The following is a 17,332-nucleotide window of genomic DNA, read 5'->3' as shown; positions in this document are numbered from 1 at the left end:
CGACCCCACATTCCGTGGGTGTCGCGACGAGCTGCGCTCAGATGACAGGTGCGACGCTGACTCCATGATGGTTGCGCGTAGCAGCCGTTCTGCAATGGCACTGGCAATGGCAATGGCAATGGCTGCAACGTGTGAGATGAGCCGCTCCTGCTGAACATTCTCCCTGGCTACCTAGCGTGCTTGAATACGTTATGTGTCAATTGTTGAAAACGCTGATGATGCTGTTTTTAGATTTTTGAATAAGTAAGTCTTCTTCTTTCTCACAGGGAAGTTGACACCGCAGCTGAAGTCATTTAAACAGAGCGATAGCTGGCAAAGGAACAATGTAGGGGAGAGTGGGGTAAGATGCCCAGGGTGGGAAAGACGCCCCACCCCTCTAGCGGCGAAACAAAGAATCGAACCTGGAAATTAATGTTCTTAGCGTAAAGCGGAAGCCTGAATTGTTAACTGCACAAAAATTTTCGAAGCTCAGTTGGGCAGCGACTGGCTGGTGATTGCATGTTTTTTATTTGCTGCTTTCAAAAAATATTTTGGTGTCAAAACATTGTAAATATCAAAGAAGGTAGACAATTTTTGCGTCCCTTGCTATAGTCGTGATACATTAACATGCGTGTACTGTGTCCCAAACAGTTTGTTTCAGGGTGTTGTTTTATGGCTAACAAATGCTGCTGATATAATGTTACTTCGGTACCTTGGGGTAAGATGCCTCCTGTCCTGATGGGGAAAGACGCCCCCCTAAATCCGTAGGCTGTCCTTCAAGCAGCCCGTCAAATCATTTATTATATACTTGTGATGAGAGACAAAAGCCGATCTGGGACTATTGAGAGTCCAGTACGGTCGGGTGCTCCCCATCCCGGTCTCTCGGCCCACACAGCGACTTTTTGGGCGGCATCTGACTCTGAGAGCCCTCACGACGGCCTCTTTGGGCCCCATTATTGGCTGCAGGGCCCCTCACGACATCCTTTGAGGGCTCCCACGCTGGCTCCATGGGCCGCGCTGGCATCTAAGGTCCCCACGATGGGCTCGAGGGCCCTCAAGCATCATAAGGGCCTCAAAGTGGTCTCCGAACGCCACCACGGAGGCTTGTTTGGCCGCGCGGGACTATGATGGCCCTAACGATGACCTCTGAGGCCCCTTACGACTACTTTTGAGGGCCCTTACGATGACGTTTGGTGTCTACTGCAGGCTCGAAGGGACTACTGATTCGTTCAGGCGATTCACGTGCCCATTTATGTCACTTATAGTGCAGGGGGCATCTTCCCCAACGCCTGGGGGCGTCTTTCCCACCCTGTGGGGTAAGATGCCCCCTTTTACTTCTTCAGGAAAATGCTTCATAGCAAAAAAGTTATCATATTTCAGGCACGAAACTGTGATATTTTTGGAGAAAAATGATGTCGGCTTCCGTTGAAACTCCAAGTTTTTGCTTTCCGATCGTCATTTTCGAATAATCTGTGACATAGCAAAACCCTGGGCATCTTTCCCCACTCTCCCCTACCAATAACGATGCAGCACAAACCCGCTTGTCCATCTGCCAGCTGGGCCGCTTTTCAGTGTGCCATGACTTCAAGATCGAGGAACCTCACCAGCTCCAGCCCAACTTTCCGGCGCACTGCAGTCTGGCACACCTCAAGGTCAGACAGAGGGCTGGAGAAAGTGGAGCTCCAGCGGTCATTCACTAGGACTACTTTAGTGACTCTGTTCTCCTTGATAGCGTCTAGAGAGGTCTTTAAGCACTACAGCCGCTTGTCTCACCTCTGAGCCTTTGTCGGGGCTTATTTTGCTCGTATCTATGGTGACGTAGCTTCTTTCTTAGTCTCTTCACAGGACTGTTCACATGGCAGTTTTCTGGCATCACATGGTAAGAGTGTTCAGACTCAACTATAAATACCTGGGATAAAGCCAGAACCATCTGACACTGAACCCGAACACATTTTGGGCTGGAGATTTTGGCCCATCAGTATTCACAACAGTTGCTGCTAATTCCACTGGGACTTTGCACTTCTTGGTGCTCTCTGGCACATGTGCGCCGCACAGCCTGGCTTATCCGAACCAGAGACTGTTGCCCGGTTTACGCCTGTGGGTAGTGGTGGCTGATCAGCTGAATGAGCCGGTTGAAGGGCTCATCACCGTCCATGCTGCGCCACCAGAGCAGTCAGCTGTGCAAGGTGGCCAGGGAGGAGGTCCCGGCTAGTTATAGTAGGCTCTAAACGCGTAGTCTGCGAACCCCAAAGCCCTAAAAAGCAAACAAGACAAACAAACGGACATATACGTTATGCATTTCAAATAAGCATGTAGTTTCCTATTTTCGTCCAACTGGCCATTGGTTGCAGCCCTTCCCTGCCACCAACTCCAGGTCTTGCAGTCCTGACTGTCTCGCCGGTTCCGCCTTTTGTTTTTGTGTTTTCTAGTCGTCTATTCTCCAGTTGTTGATGCTCCTGTAGGACGCGCCTGCGACAGGCGCAGCTGGACGAGCGTCGCTTCCTGTCGGGCCTCGCTGGAGACTGACGTCGCACTCCTCTTGTACGATCTCTCGCTCATTGCCTCGCTGTTCAGTCACGCAGTCGCTATCGCTCACTACAACTTTTGGATCGTCGCTTTCACACTGTATCCCTCGTTCCAGTTCATCGGACAATAGTGGATTGATATCACAGGTTATCACAATTGACAAGTTGCTTATCTCTCACAGTGTACCATGTCGTCACGTTTCGGGCACGTTTCGGTTTTCTCCGATACTCGCGGTTGCTGTCTTAACATGTATCCGTTCGCAGAAGAAACGAATTACTTTGAACACTTTTTCATGGTGACATGGAATGACAGTAGATGACAACTGGAAGGAGGTAGACACCAAATGGGCGTTTGTCGTACGCTGGTTCAACCAACTCGCTAAACTGTGTTGTGAATGTGCTGACGTCAAATATGTATGCCCACAGACGCCATAAACTTCCCCAGTGTGACAGTCTCCTGTTTTCCATGCTGGAGAGGGCTTCGGTAACCTGAACACCAGGCTGTTCGGTTGGCCGTACCGATTGCGCCTCTGCCGACGGTCGCAGCCGCGGCGCTTCGAAGCAGGACAAGAGCGACCACGCCGGCCCGGTGCCACTCGCGCCGCGTGGAGTGACGTCACACCAGCTCCTTCTGCACCCCGATACGAACCGAAGCAGGGACGTGCCCTCACCGTGTATGTGCTTTGTGCCCGTGGGGGACTCAGGCGGACAGTCGATGTTCGGAGGAGTGTGGGGACCTGGTGCAAGGGAGGTGCGTGGGGCCTGCACTGTGCACAGGTGTGCTGGAGGTCTGTCGGCCTAATGGTGGCCAACCAGCCGTGCCAGCCTACTGACTGGTCGATGGGTTTGTGTGGGAGTGCTGTAAGTTGTGCCTGTGTTGAACATGTGGACGGTGTGTTTTGTCAGAAATGTTTAGATGTGACTCTCGGAGTGGTCTTATCTCGTTTGTAATTTCATTCTCGCGGCCTTCGCTCTGAGGAGTGCTCGTTCTGTGATACAGCGGTGTCGACCAAGGCCGTATATAGGGGTGTCGACTGACAGTGCCAGGTAGTGTGTTAAAATGTTCTTGCTTCTGTTATTTTGACCATTCGTATGATGTTGCGAACATGCATGTGTTTTTAAAGATGTTTCTTTTCAAAATATATATCTTACTAGTATGCCGCACTGTTTGCGTTTGGTCGGTTCTTCTAAGGTTCGGTTGGTCTGCGTTCTTCTAAGGACAAACGGCGAGATATGATCATTGGCTTGGGAATGGGATGGGCTAGAAGGCGAAGGACTACATGGTTGTAAGTCTCCAGCAGAAAAGCACGCAGCATTTGACATCAGTATACCGTTTATATACCATTCGGTGTATTGAACAGTCAGTTTGAGCACAACCGTTCCAAATACGTATGGGTTTTATTTGGTAGACCAAACATTACGTTTCAAAATATATGGAGCTCTGTAGAGATCGAACGCGAATATCATTCAGCTCGCTGAGGACAGCGCCGTGCAGCTGTAGGCTTCGGGAACGACGGGAGATTAGCAGAACGACGGGAGGTGAGGAAATGGCGGGAGGTGGGCGGAAAGGCGGGAGACGAGAAGAACAGCCGATGAGTTGACGAGAAGTGGGTGGAACCGGGACACAATTAGGGCTGGGAGAAACTCGACATTTACAGCAGAGTGAGGGGCAACCGACAAAACACACAGTTCCTCTGTAATCTACTTCGTCAGGATCGCAGTTTCCTCTGCCCTTCCTCTGTAGGGCGGTGACGTTATCGGGCCTGTGCTGCCATCTAGGCGGCTGCCATCTGCGCGGCGGCGGCCGACGGGGCGCGGACGGCGCCCGCGGCCTCCTCGGCAGCGCGCTCGTTCTCCATCTCGGCCATGGAGGCGATATCCAGCCTGCGACAGGGGCCGGGGCGGGCTCGATCAGAATGATGTTGAATTGTGTAGACGTGCGGCACTCGCACCTTAGTAAGCGAACGTCATTGGTGTAAAAACTGATGTCGACTACGATAACATGACACGCCTCGATTTAGTTACTTGTAAAAAATGTTTCTTTTTTAGTGAGGTGCACTACTTCACACAAAGCAGGAACTACGAATATCTATCTTCATTGAACTCAATTCGGCCAACCAAATGTAAGTGCTAATCCGTCTCTCTGTCATCACACGATCACACAAGCATCACAATACCACGAGCGTCGCACCAGAGCGGCACCCGTGTCGTCCGCGGCCCGCCTAAGCGGCCTGCCGCGCCGAGGCCGGCTCCGGTTCCGGGACCGGCGATACGGCGCTCTGCCGGGTCGGCGGTCGCGTCAGCTCCTCACTCCACGACCTGGAAGCCGCGGTCTGCCGGTCACGGCGTGCTGGGGTGTGTGGGGTAGCTGCACGGCGTGGAGAAGCAGCGTGTGCCGGGGTATTTACAGGGGTGGACAGCGAGTGTGCGGCGATAGCGGCGTTAGCACGCTGTTGGAACGATTGGACATTCAGCAATGATACAATTGCTATAACTTTGGAAGCTTGAGCCAAGTGCTGATAATGCTCGATGCAGGTGGTGGCAATGGCTAGGCACAGACAGATAAATGCAGCGGCAAATGAAAAGAGAGGCGAATGGTGGATGCACCATATTAGTACATAAGCATAGCGGGCGTACAGTGAAGCAAGCGCTAGCTGGATTTGTAGGCACAGAAAGCTTTGCAGGTTTTTAGCGAATAGCGATGCCTGGCATGGCAGATATCGCCAGCTTGTGGCTGTAATCTCTCGTCAGTTCTGCATCCTGTTCCCTTCTCCTCAGCCTGCCCACTTCTGGAGTCTCTCTCCCTTCCCGTCCCCCGACTCACGGTACGTCGGCGTCCCAGACGCGCAGCTGGCCGTCGTCGGCGCCCGTGTACAGCTTCTTGTCCACCACACACATGCAGGTGATGCCCCGCTGGTGGCCGCTGTACACCCGCTTCTGCTTGCCCGACTTGGCGTCATAGGCGCGCGCGTCGCCGTCCGAGCTGCACGTGAACACTGCCGGCCAGGGTCCAGAGAGTGGATCAGCTTTGGCCGGGGGTGGGCAAGGTGGCAGGAAAAGGGAGCATGGAATACCTGCCTGGCAAATAGCCGACTCAAATACTATGCGTAGATCTGTTGGGTCTTGAAAACGGGATCCATAATGATTAGCGAATGTTCGTTGCTCATTGGTGGATGCAATATGTGTTGACATCGAAGTCTGCAGCGATATCACCATGACCAAGTTCCATTTTATCGGGTGCTGCTAGCGTCTCATGATACAATAAGCAAAAAAAAATGGGTTAATGAGTTCAGATCGCAAATCAGCTGGCGATGCGGCTACCCACGGATGCCCTGGTGGAACTTGAGGCAGCTGATGGTGTTAGTCTGGCCGGTGTAGGTGCGCGTGCAGTCGCCGAACTCGGTGACGAAGCACTTGGCGTCGGCATCCACCGAGCCGGTGTACAGCAGCTTGTTCACCAGCTGCATGCACGTGATGTCCTTGGTGTGGCCCCGCATCAGCTGCGGGTGGGGCGCGAGGGTGCCGGTCAGAGCAGACACAGATGGTGAAATCAATAGGTCAAAGATGGTCTACGTCTGACTTAAATGCCTTATGTTCGAATCGCATCACCGCAAGGTGGATATAATTAAACCGTGCGGGATATCAAATATAAGTTTCGTACAGGGGTAGATTCAATAGTACCTCATTAAATCGAGGCACGGTAACAGCAGTGAGACAAATTCGATGCTGATAATAATTCCTATGCAGATTAATCACGGGTACAAAAAAAAACATGTTTCGTTAGGTTGTGTGTGGGTGCTCTTTTTTTACTTCTTTCCGGGAAATAAAAAGTTGAGAAGCCTGCGTTTCACTGCTCATAAATTGTGCCTGCCATTATCTTACTTTGGTGGATGTGCGGACGCCCTTCTCGATGTCCCACTCGCAGATGGTGTCCGAGTGGGCGGTGTACAGCAGCTTGCCCTCGTCATCGATCGTCATGCACGAAATCGGACCGCGGTTGGCCTTGAAAATCTGAAACGTGGTCGATTTGGCTATAGAGTGTGGGAAGATAAACAAACATGATCAAATATCTAACTTTTCAAGCTATTATAGAATATAGTTTATATTCCCCGCAGGGTTTCGGGCTCACCGTCGGTCGCTACACTCACCTTGATCTGTTTGCCTCGCTCCATGGACCAGCAGCGAGCCGTGCCGTCGAACGACCCCGTGATCACCATGTCCAGGCGGTTGATGCCGTCCTCGCACTCGGGCTCCTCTTCCTCGTCCTCGTCCTCTTCCTCCTCCTCTTCCTCGCCGTCCTCGTTGATCCTGGTCTTCTTCTTCTTGGCGTCCTCCTGCTCATCGCCCTGGATGTAGCAGATGGACCGCACCGGAGCCGTGTGTCCCTGACGGCGAAACGGATGGTTCATCAGCCCGTGCCTGTGCAGGCTGCTGGCGCGACTGTAACCCGGTTTACATAGCATATTTGACGAGGCTCTAGCTCGTTAATTTGGCGATAATTTCGATGCAGTGGTCTTGAAATATTTAGAGGGATCATTTTGTAAATTGTTAAGCACCATTGGCATCTTTTGCAACATCACGGACGGAGTTGCTGCAACAAACCCTATGTAAACCGGGTTTGTATTGAACAGATGACTAGGGTGACCCGCGTGCTCCGCAACGCGAAAAGGGATATTTTCGATCGGCAGGTGTTCGGTTGTTCTTGTGTCGGTTGGGTTATCCATCCATTTCGGTGGACCCGCAGGGGGCTGACCGTGGTCAGAGCTGCTGCTTAGCCGGGGTCATCTGGCTCCGGCTGTGCGGCGGCTGTGACTTCGGCCAGTAAGGGGAGTAGCGCCCCCTCGGCCCCAGCTTGACGCGCGTTTTGACCTGGACTTGCCTTGCTTACTGGATGGATTGTCTGCAGGATTGGCCCCGCAGGGGGTTGGCAGTGGCCGGGGTCGCTGTCGGACTGGGTTCCTTGGGCCTTTGCCCCGCGGCGGCCTTGGCCTCGGCCAGCAAGGGGAGTAGCGCCCCCTCGGCCCCAGCTTGACCCATGCTTGCTTGCGACTTGCTTTGATCGCTGGTTGGACAGATGGTACGGCCCGACTTTTCTTGGTTTTCGTGGTTTTGTTTCTCTTGAGCGGTCTCTGTTTGCTTTTGCTTTGCTTTTCACCGGATGTCCGCGTTTCTTTCGATCACAGCTTTCTGATTCTTTTCCTACCTTTTTCGTTGTTTTTGCACCCGCAGGAACACAGCCGAGTTGGGCTAGTGTAAGGGGAGTGGCGTCCCCTCGGGTACCAGCCGGTTTTACTAGGCTAGGCGAGCCGACCCGTACCCCAGGACAACGGGATCCTGGAGGTTGAGCCCCCCACCGTGCGGAGCCAGTCGCGGTGGCTGGGCAACACGCCTCTTTGGCCCTGAGTTCTGTAAGGGCGGGACACTCAGTGGGGCGCCGCACTTGAGGAGCCATTCCCAGTCGTGACGCCGCCGGGGGTGGTGTCTGAGAGGTGTCGCCGGCGGGGTTCGGGCACTTGTGCTCGTCCTCCGTCGGTGGGACTGATCTGTCGCTGCCCCTGGCGGTGACTCGGCTAGGCGTCAAGGGAGGAGGCGGTATCCGACCGTGGGGGGTGGTGAGTCTCTCTCTCCCCCGCGGAAGGTGCCGCCAAGTCCCGTACAGTCAGCTCGGCCGTCCCAGGCCTTGTAGCGGCGCCGTTGCGGAGCGTCGGCGGCCGAGCTGGCGGAGACCAAGCACACTCCATGGATAACTCGACCAACCCCCCTTCCCCCACTCTTACCAATCCTTCGGCCTCGGCCGATCCTCGCCCGTTGGCCTCGGCCGACAGGCGAACGGTGCTTGAAAAAGGTCCACGATCTCCTAAGATCCTCATCTTCCGGAGCGCAGACAGGGAGCTGAGCTCTCTGTCGCCCTTCCAGCGGAAGGATGGCTGCGACCGGTTTGGTTCGATAGTTCGCTGTGACCGGATGCGTGATGGCGCGCTGGAGGTCGAGTTCAGGAAAAGCGAGGAGGCGGCGAAAGCATTGGACGCTACTCGCTTCGTGTTCTCCGAGGGACGGGCATCCGGCCGGAGGCTCGTTTCCATCCCGCTTACAGTGGAGCCCCACCGTTCTAAGAACTCCTCACGAGGGGTCATTAACTGTTTCGATTTGAGGGGAGTGAGCGACGAGGATATTGCGGACGGGCTCGCCGATTTCGGCGTGACAGCGGCTCGCCGCATCATGACGAAGAGAGGCACGGTCTCGACCAACAACATCATTCTGACATTTGACTCTACCGACTTGCCGAGTGAGATTCGCGTGGGCTACGTGAAGGTTCGCGTGCGGCCTTTCGTCCCAGCGCCCATGCGCTGCTTCCGCTGCCAACGTTTCGGCCACACAAAGGACAACTGCCGAGGAAGACCCACGTGCTCCAAGTGTGCTTCGCAGGACCACACTGACGAAACCTGTGACTCGGAGACCCCCCGATGCGTCAACTGCGGAGAGGGGCAGACGCCGCACTCCGCGTATGATAGGTCTTGCCCTGCATACGTCAAGGAGAAAGAGATCATGACCATCAAGGCTACCAGAAATCTGTCTTTCAAAGAGGCCCGGGAGGTGTACAACCAGAGTCACCCGAAGACCTCGTATGCCCAGAAGGTGAGAGTCACAAACTCTACCGATGCCTCCCAGATGAGCGTAGCACAGCTCGTGCAGCTTCTCAAACGATTCGGCCTCACCGTCGTAGCCACTGGTGACTCAGCGGACAACACGGCGCCTCGTGCGCCGCCGAGCAACACAGAGCAGGCTGCTCAAGAGTCAGTGTGGGGTCCACCCAGTCCCGCTCCAGCCGCGAACGGTAATGGAGACGATTGGACCGTCGTCCAGCGCCGACAGGGTGGTCGGCGCCCCCCGGCGCAGGGTAAGGCGCCACCCACCCCGCCCCGCCCCCGACCGTCTACGGCGGTGCAGGAGGCTCTGCGGCGGGGGGAGGAGGAGAGAAGGGCACGTGAGGCGAGGAGGGCTCGCCTCGTCCAGAAGGCCCTCGAGGCTAAGGAAGCCTCGTCTGCCGACTCCGCCTCCGGGAGTGCCAATGCGGCTGTCGCCGCTGACACCCCGGAGACACCTGAGGCGGGGACTCGGCCCATCATGGGTCCCCCGCCGCCTCCTCCACCTCCGCAGCGGCGGCCACCACCGCCGCTGCCAGAGACGCCTGTGTCGAGGACACAGGCCGCCGCCTCGACATCCCCGTCGGGGCGGCAACAGCCCTCCGCGGCTCCAGGGCGCCTCGCCAAGCGGCAGACGCCCCCGAGCTGGTCACCTTCGGAGGGTGACGCCCCCCGGTCGAAAAGGCCCCAGCCGGGCCCGAGCCATGCCCGATCTGCCTCTGCTGAAGGGAGGCTTCACCGAGAGGGCTCAGGGCACCCCCGTATCCGCTACGGGGGGAGCGCCTCCTCGGAGTTAGAGGACCTAGTCTAGTCTTTCAGTCTAGTCATTTCCTCTTTTATCCTTTTATCTTTTTCGCGCTATTGCGCTTTTTTACCAGGTGCATTTCTCTCGGTGCTTTTTACCTTTTTTGTGGTCAGTCAGGTATCTGTGTGCGCCTTTGCCTCATGTTATACGCGCCCTTTTTGCGCCTTTTTAACCACGCCTTTTATTCTACAGTGGAACTGTAGAGGCCTCCGGGCCAACTACCAGGACCTACAGTCTCTTATCCGTTGGCGCACACCCCTTGTTTTAGGTCTCCAGGAGACCAAGCTAGCGCCAAACGTTACCTTTGCCATCAAGGGCTACTCTGTTTTTAGAAGAGACCTGGACACCCCTACCATTGCCCATGGAGGTGTGCTTCTGGCGGTTCACCACAGCGTACCTGCTCGCCAGGTGCCGCTGCAGACTCCCCTGCAGGCGGTGGCCGCCAGAGTTGATTTCAACCACCGGGAACTGACAGTGTGCTCTTTATACCTACCACCAGGTATAGCGCTCCCGGTGGTTGAGCTGCATCGGCTTGTCGATGAGCTTCCACCTCCGGTCCTGGTAGTCGGCGATTTTAATGCCCATAGCCTGGCGTGGGGATGCGACACGACTGGCACTCGTGGTCGACTTTTAGAATCTTTTATCCGCGATGAGGCGCTGTGTATTTTAAATACAGGACAGCGCACCCATTTTACAACACCCTCCGGTCAAACATCGGCTCTGGACCTGAGCTTAGTCAGTCCGCGGCTAGCTCAGCTTCTTACCTGGTCCGTCCATGACGACCCACTCGGGAGCGACCACTTCCCAGTGTGGCTGGAGCACCAGGAGTCCCCAGTGTCAGGCAACCGTCCACCTAGGTGGAATGTTCGGAAGGCCGACTGGGGCGAATTCCAGGCCGCCGTAGAGGCCACGGTTTTATCCAGAGCCGACGCCTCTGTGATGTCTACAGATGATTTTACATGTTTACTCACTGACTCCGCAAACGGGTGCATACCCAAGACGTCGAGTCAGCCTCGTCGTCCTCCGGTCCCGTGGTGGACCAAGGAATGCGGAGATGCGATTCGTGCCAGGAAGCGCGCTTTTAGAAAGTTTGACCGGAGTAGTACTACTGAGAACCTCATCGCTTTTAAGAAAGCGCGGGCTTTTGCCCGTCGCGTTTTAAAAGAGGCAAAGGCTGTTTCATGGCGCACTTACGTGAGTTCCTTAAACCGTTTTACTCCTACGACCCAGATATGGGCACGCATGAAGCGCATTGAAGGCCGGTTCAGCTCTGTTCCGCTTCCGGTTTTAAGAGTGAACAACACGGACATATCCCACCCTTTACACGTCGCAGAGACGATAGGCCGTGCACTCTATCAGCGCTGCCGAGGAGAGCCGTCCTCACGACCTGCACCAGCCGCCGTGGACTTCAGCACAGCTGAAAATTCGATGTACAATGAGCCTTTCTCTATGGCTGAGCTCACGTCTGCCATCAGCTCGTTGCGCAGCGTCTCAGAAGGTCCGGATGCTGTCCACAACGACATGCTCCGTCATCTCCCCGCAGTTGCCCTCGAGGCGCTGCTAGCAACTTTCAATTCGCTTTGGGAGACTGGCACTTTCCCTGAGACCTGGCGGGAAGCCACTATCATTCCTATTTTGAAGGCTGGCAAGTCGGGACATGACCCTCTCCACTATCGGCCCATCTCTCTCACATCATCGCTTTCAAAGCTGATGGAGAAGATGGTCAATGTGCGTCTTAGCTGGTTTTTGGAACATCACGGTGTTTTTACAAACGCCCAGTGCGGTTTTAGAAAGCACCGCAGCCCTGTTGACCACATTTTAGCCCTCGACACCGAGATACGCACCTGTTTTACTGAAAAGAAGCACCTTGGAGCACTGTTCTTTGATATTGAGGCGGCCTATGATACAGTGTTACGACACAGAATACTTTCCAAAGTACACAAGTACGGCATACGCGGCCGGATGGGCCTCTTTATTAAGAACTTTTTATCGGGTCGTCGGTTCAAAGTCCGAGTTGGCAGTAGTCTTTCGAGCAGTTTTACTCAAGAGAACGGAGTTCCCCAGGGCGGGGTGCTTAGTGTGGCTCTCTTTGCAGTGGCGATTAATGACATCGCTGATGATCTGCCGGTCTCGATCGGTAGATCGCTCTTCGTGGATGATTTTGCCATTTGGTTTGCCGCTTCAAGCGCTCGGCATATGGCCAGACAGCTGCAGCTTGCAGTGACGCGGTTGGAGAGATGGAGTCGTGACAACGGTCTTCGTTTTTCAACAACGAAGACCGTCGCTATGCACTTTTGCCGCCGCCGCTGCGGCGACCTTCCCTTGGGAATCCAGCTCTATGGACAGGTGATTCCTACTCGTCCGGTGGCGAAGTTTCTTGGGATCTTTTTTGACAGTCGTTTAACGTATAAAGAACATTTTAGAACGCTTCGGGAACGATGTTTTAAATCCCTGAATGTTTTAAAATGTGTCGCCCGCACATCTTATGGTGCGGACCGCAGGACCCTTCTTCTTCTATATCGATCTATTGTACGATCGAAGCTAGATTACGCTTCTTTTGTCTACGATTCAGCGAGTGAATCTAGCAAGAGGGTCCTGGATACAGTCCATCATGCAGCACTCCGAGTAGCCACCGGAGCATTCCGCACCTCGCCCAGGAGCAGCATTCTTGCTGAGGCGCATGAACCGCCACTTTCACTCCGCCGTCAGATGTTGGGTATGCGGTACGCGCTGAAACTGCGCCAATTTCCTATGCACCCGACGTACCCATACGTTTTTTCACGGCATGCCACCCGATGTAACGGAAGGTTGCGACCCTCGTTCGGAGTGCGCATGAAAGAACTGTTTTCAATAGCTGACATAGCATTGCGTAACGTTCGTCGTATCTGGGCTGCGCCCCCTCCACCGTGGAAAAGTGTCAGTCCACAGGTGGATCTTTCGCTTTCTGCAGTTCCAAAGGGCAAGTTGCTGCCTGCAGAGGCACGAGTCCGAGCCTTGGAACACCTTGCCTCTTACGATGGTTTTATTCCTGTATTCACAGACGGCTCTAAAACACCTGAGGGAGCGGGCTGTTCTTTCGTCGCTGGCGACGATACCCGTTCATTTTCGTTGCCATCTTTCGCCTCGGTGTTTTCATCGGAACTTGTTGCCATCGAGAAGGCTTTGTGTTTTATTGAGGTATCGGACGGACCTTTTTACTTGATTTTATCGGACTCCCTAAGCAGCCTGTTGGCCCTACGGAGTTTTAATCCAGCCGACCCGATCGTTCAAGACATTTTAGCTCGGCTTCAGTCAGTAGAACAATCGGGTAAATCTGTTCAGTTCTGCTGGATTCCCAGTCACGTTGGCGTTCATGGCAATGAGCTGGCAGACGCGGCTGCAAGGCGTGCTGCTGCAGCACCCTGCACTCGTCGGTTGCCATTGCCGGCGCGTGATTTTTACCCTGCTGTACGATCTTTTATTCTAACGGAGTGGCAGGCAGAGTGGCGCCTGCGTGGAGGCAGGAAGCTCCGAGAGGTGAAGCCGACTCTGGAGCATTGGAGGTCTTGCTCGCAAGACAACAGGTCAAACGAAGTGATTTTATGCAGGCTCCGCATCGGTCATACGTATGCAACGCATGGCCACCTTCTCCGCGGAGATGAGCAGCCCGTTTGCGGCGGGTGCGCCGTGCCTCTCACCGTCGCCCACGTGCTTTTATCTTGTCGACGCTTGGAACCGGACCGGACTCGCTACCTGGGCCGCATCGCTCCGGATATCACCGTCCGCCACTTGCTGGGTGACGAGTCACCCTGGGTTTTATCTGGCAACATCTTTTCCTTTATCCGTTCAATCAAATTCCAAGTAATCTACTCGATCTGATACCAAACCAACTAGTCCATACGTCTATTCTAATCTAGTCCTTACGCCTAGTCAGCTGTCTTTTACGATACGCTTGGAGTATTTTACCCTTCTTTGCTCTTTTTAACCAGCTTTTAGGCTTTTTTAAGCCTTTTATTACGTCGGTTTTCTTGTGACACACTTGCTTTACTTGTATATAGTTATGGGCGCAAAATGACCTTGTAGTCGGCGCGCCCTTAAGCCCCAATAAATAATAATAATAAACCATTTCGGTGGATTGCTTTTTGACGGCTAAACGATTTGGTTTGGAAAAAATATCCACCGCATCGAGGTACCCGTGTCTGATAAGCATGCTTTCCACTTCAGAATCTGTCAAATGTGTTTTATAATTCAGGTGCGTAGTTTTATGACCAATTAAAGGCGTAGATAATTTTCGCTAAAAATCGTTTTGCAGAGGTTTGAAATATTTATATATTTAAGAATATTGTTGCTTGTCATCCAAACGTGATGATTGGATCTTGGAGAGAATTGAATGCTCTTTCTAATGATAGCATTTTCAATTGTCAACCGTATCAGGTTAAGCAGCAAACTCCGTGTAATCATTTAGTGCCACATTATGGACAAATACCATTTTCTTCAGCGATTTGTTCCACCTTGTTTTTATTAGCTTTTCACAATTTTTCCATGAGAGGCGGTACATTTCTCTTGCCAATAAGCGTTGTTTTAACTCCCTCAGCCTGACGGTCACGTGAAAATAAAATAAAATCCAAAATCCATTTAAAACGGCACTTTTTGAAATTAAATTGCCTTCACGGGTGCACGTGGCACGTGCCATCCTCCGCACAGCACACCATTCGATTGCCCGTTCGATTCTCTACACGATGCTGTTTTCCCCGTGACGATCGGGTGCACGGTTACCGAGATATTGCACGGGAACCGGACCCGTGTCGGGCAAATTTAGCCATTTTCGCCCGTTTTTGCAAGCCGATTTATACATGTAAAGTCTATGACGCGAATTTGCACTTTTCGGGCACGCGCCACGCGCTCGCTATCGACCCGATCGAGCTGAGACCCCTCAAAGGCACGTTGTCCATCCTTGTTCTATGAGTTGCGCAAACTTCAGCGCGGTAGGTGCAACGGTGTGACCTGTAACCCGCGCTACGTAGCACCATGTCGCGACCTCGGTTACAGACAGAAACTACGTGACCACAAATAGTAATATAGATAGATGTAGGAGAAAAAAGAGAAACGCTGTTGGTGTGAATATTACGTACTATGTGACTACATCGCTACCTCGTTAGAATTCCTAAATTTTGGAAATTTAAAGCATACATTCGAGCCATTTCAGTTTAAGTTTTAAAGTTTCTCACATCTTTAGTTGGATAGATATTCCTCGAGTCCGACATGAGGCTGTGTTCGCGGCTCATCATGCATCAGCTCGACGAATTCTCTCTGGCGAAGCGCAGCGCCAGCAACTCTCAAGTTCACATTTTCGTTAGTAATTATCTCGAATATCCTCAGGCAAACTTGATGTCCCCTGTTTACCTCGAACGTCCTCAGGCAGATCTCGATGTCCTCGTCCTCATCTTCCTCCTCGAGCCGCCACAGTTTGCACGTTTTGTCGGTCGACGCCGAGAAGATGTACTTGTCCGACACGAGTAGCTTCAGCACGCGGTCCGTGTGACCTGCGCGCGTGCACACAAACATTTAATGACGATTGGTGTGACGGAGGAACAAGCCATCATCGATCCATAGCGTTTTGCGATTAGCGAGTGGCCGCGCGTTGCGTCGAGTACGGGTTCATGTCATGCGGTACAGTATCAGTCTAGGCGCCCACCAGTAGTGCCATCTGTTGGCGGCGCCGGGAACTAGGATGCACATCCTCGCTTCGCGACTCACCGGTGTAAACATTGAGGCATTTGCAGGAGACCATGTCCCACTTGCGGATGGTGTGGTCGTAGCTGCCAGTGATGACGAAATCCCTGACCTGGCCGATAGCCGAAATTGGCTCCAGGTGACCGCTGCCGAAACAAAGGAGGTACCGTCACAACTCACAATGATCGCTACCACACAACAGGGTTGTTTCGGTCCGTCACGCCAAAACGACAAGAGTAAGCGACTGCAAATTGACTTATCGCCAGCCTATTTTTATTATTATTAATCAGTTCAATCACATTGCCAAAACATGTTCCCTCGACACGGCAACTTCTGCAACTTCTCATCAACTGCGATTGCACCACCGAATGTCTTTCAATCCCCCCCCCCACATCCCACTCCTCTCCCTCCCCCTCCCTGTCACCTGGCGGCCTCGGGCGGCTGGTTGGACCTCTTCTGGCCCTTCTCCAGCACGCCGATCTGTTTGTCGGTGGTGGTACACCAGAGGCGCGCGGTGCAGTCATCCGAGCCGGTGATCACCATCGAGCCGTCCTCGCTCACCGACAGCACGTTGATACACGCCTCGTGCTCGTCCAGCGTGGCGACCTCCCAGCTCTTGTCACGGTCCTTGCCCATGTTGGCGCCCATGGCGGCGGCTCAGCGGCTGCCGGCGGCAGGCTGTAGTAGCTGTAGGCAGTAAGGGAGAGCGGGCAAATGTTAGTTAGGAACGCTGCTGATGGCATGTAACGTAAACCTGAATGTTGAATGTCAGTCAACCAGACATGGAGGGCATTTGTGGCCCGCCTACATGATCCGACCTCCGCCCTTATCCCTCTTACTTGCAACCCAGCTTTCCATTCCGTTTTCGGCTTTAGTAGCTGCCTTTCTAATCTGTACTCGCCAGAAACGCACCGCCGTTGCTGGTCTCCCCTCACCTACCTACCCGTCTACTTACGTACTTATCTGCGTCGTTCGCTGCTCTCGGCACACCCGTCTCCTGCGCAGTACCTCGCTGTTGCCGTCACTGCTCCCCGGTCGTACGCCGGCCCGTGTCGCTCGCTCGCTCGTTCGACTCGCTGCGGCGCTGTGTTGGCCCGCTCCCTGGGTGATAGTGACGCGTGACCGTGGACCGTGTTGTGGCCACGCCGCCGTCACCAGGGCCGCCGGCCGCCTATCGAGCCCCTGACCGAGGACTGTAGCGGCCGCAGGACTGCGCAGGACCCGCGACAAACGGGCGCGGGCCGCGCGGCCAGTTGACCGGTCCTACCGAACGACGTTGCCGGCTCGGCCTGTGACGATATGCGCACTGATTGGTGTGGCTGCCTATTGATTTGGTTGACTGTGATGTATTCTTACTACCCCGGTCTGTAGCAGTGGGTCAGGTTTTTTCTTGCTACGGTCGCTGCTGAAATAATTGCCGGTATTTGCAGTCGTTACGAATTGGACGTAAACGCTGCATTTCTGCTCCAATGAATAACGACAGTTTCTCATGCTCATAGTTTTTCAGTACTTCACAGATAGAAACGTTTTTCCCAGTTTTTTTTTGTGCTAGTAGGCTTTAAAAACACGTTGCCCGGTCGGCCGGTCAATGCTCACACTACTTTTGCGCTTGACTCTGGCTTGTATTGAGATAGCTTTAGGTACGAATTTGAATATTTTTTCCCCAA

At 53.8% G+C, this 17,332-nt stretch overlaps 1 protein-coding gene across 4 annotated transcripts; it reads right to left on the bottom strand.

The window, feature by feature from the left end:
* Positions 1 to 3,839: 3,839 nt before the first annotated feature.
* On the bottom strand, positions 3,840 to 16,794 carry LOC122383146 (WD repeat-containing protein 86-like). 4 transcript variants are annotated; one of them, XM_043369327.1, is made up of 10 exons: positions 16,625 to 16,793; positions 16,090 to 16,352; positions 15,690 to 15,811; positions 15,336 to 15,475; positions 6,653 to 6,889; positions 6,387 to 6,515; positions 5,830 to 6,004; positions 5,329 to 5,500; positions 4,696 to 4,823; positions 3,840 to 4,388 (listed from the first exon to the last, which is right to left on the bottom strand). In XM_043369327.1, the coding sequence occupies exons 2-9, from the start codon at positions 16,311 to 16,313 to the stop codon at positions 4,727 to 4,729; spliced, it is 1,296 nt and encodes a 431-aa protein (XP_043225262.1). In that variant the 5' UTR covers positions 16,314 to 16,352; positions 16,625 to 16,793; the 3' UTR covers positions 3,840 to 4,388; positions 4,696 to 4,726. The 4 variants fall into 4 exon arrangements, with proteins under 4 accessions (XP_043225262.1, XP_043225254.1, XP_043225244.1 ...); XM_043369336.1 differs by having other exon boundaries at positions 4,315 to 4,388; positions 4,682 to 4,823; XM_043369319.1 differs by lacking the exon at positions 4,696 to 4,823 and having other exon boundaries at positions 16,621 to 16,794.
* Positions 16,795 to 17,332: the final 538 nt, after the last annotated feature.

Source organism: Amphibalanus amphitrite, unplaced genomic scaffold (genome assembly GCF_019059575.1).
Source record: "Amphibalanus amphitrite isolate SeventyFive unplaced genomic scaffold, NRLGWU_Aamphi_draft 000012F_arrow, whole genome shotgun sequence".
NCBI classification, from domain to species: Eukaryota; Metazoa; Arthropoda; class Thecostraca; order Balanomorpha; family Balanidae; genus Amphibalanus; species Amphibalanus amphitrite.
The sequence above is the reverse complement of the archived record's forward strand: the minus strand, read 5'-3'. Positions and strand labels throughout refer to the sequence as shown.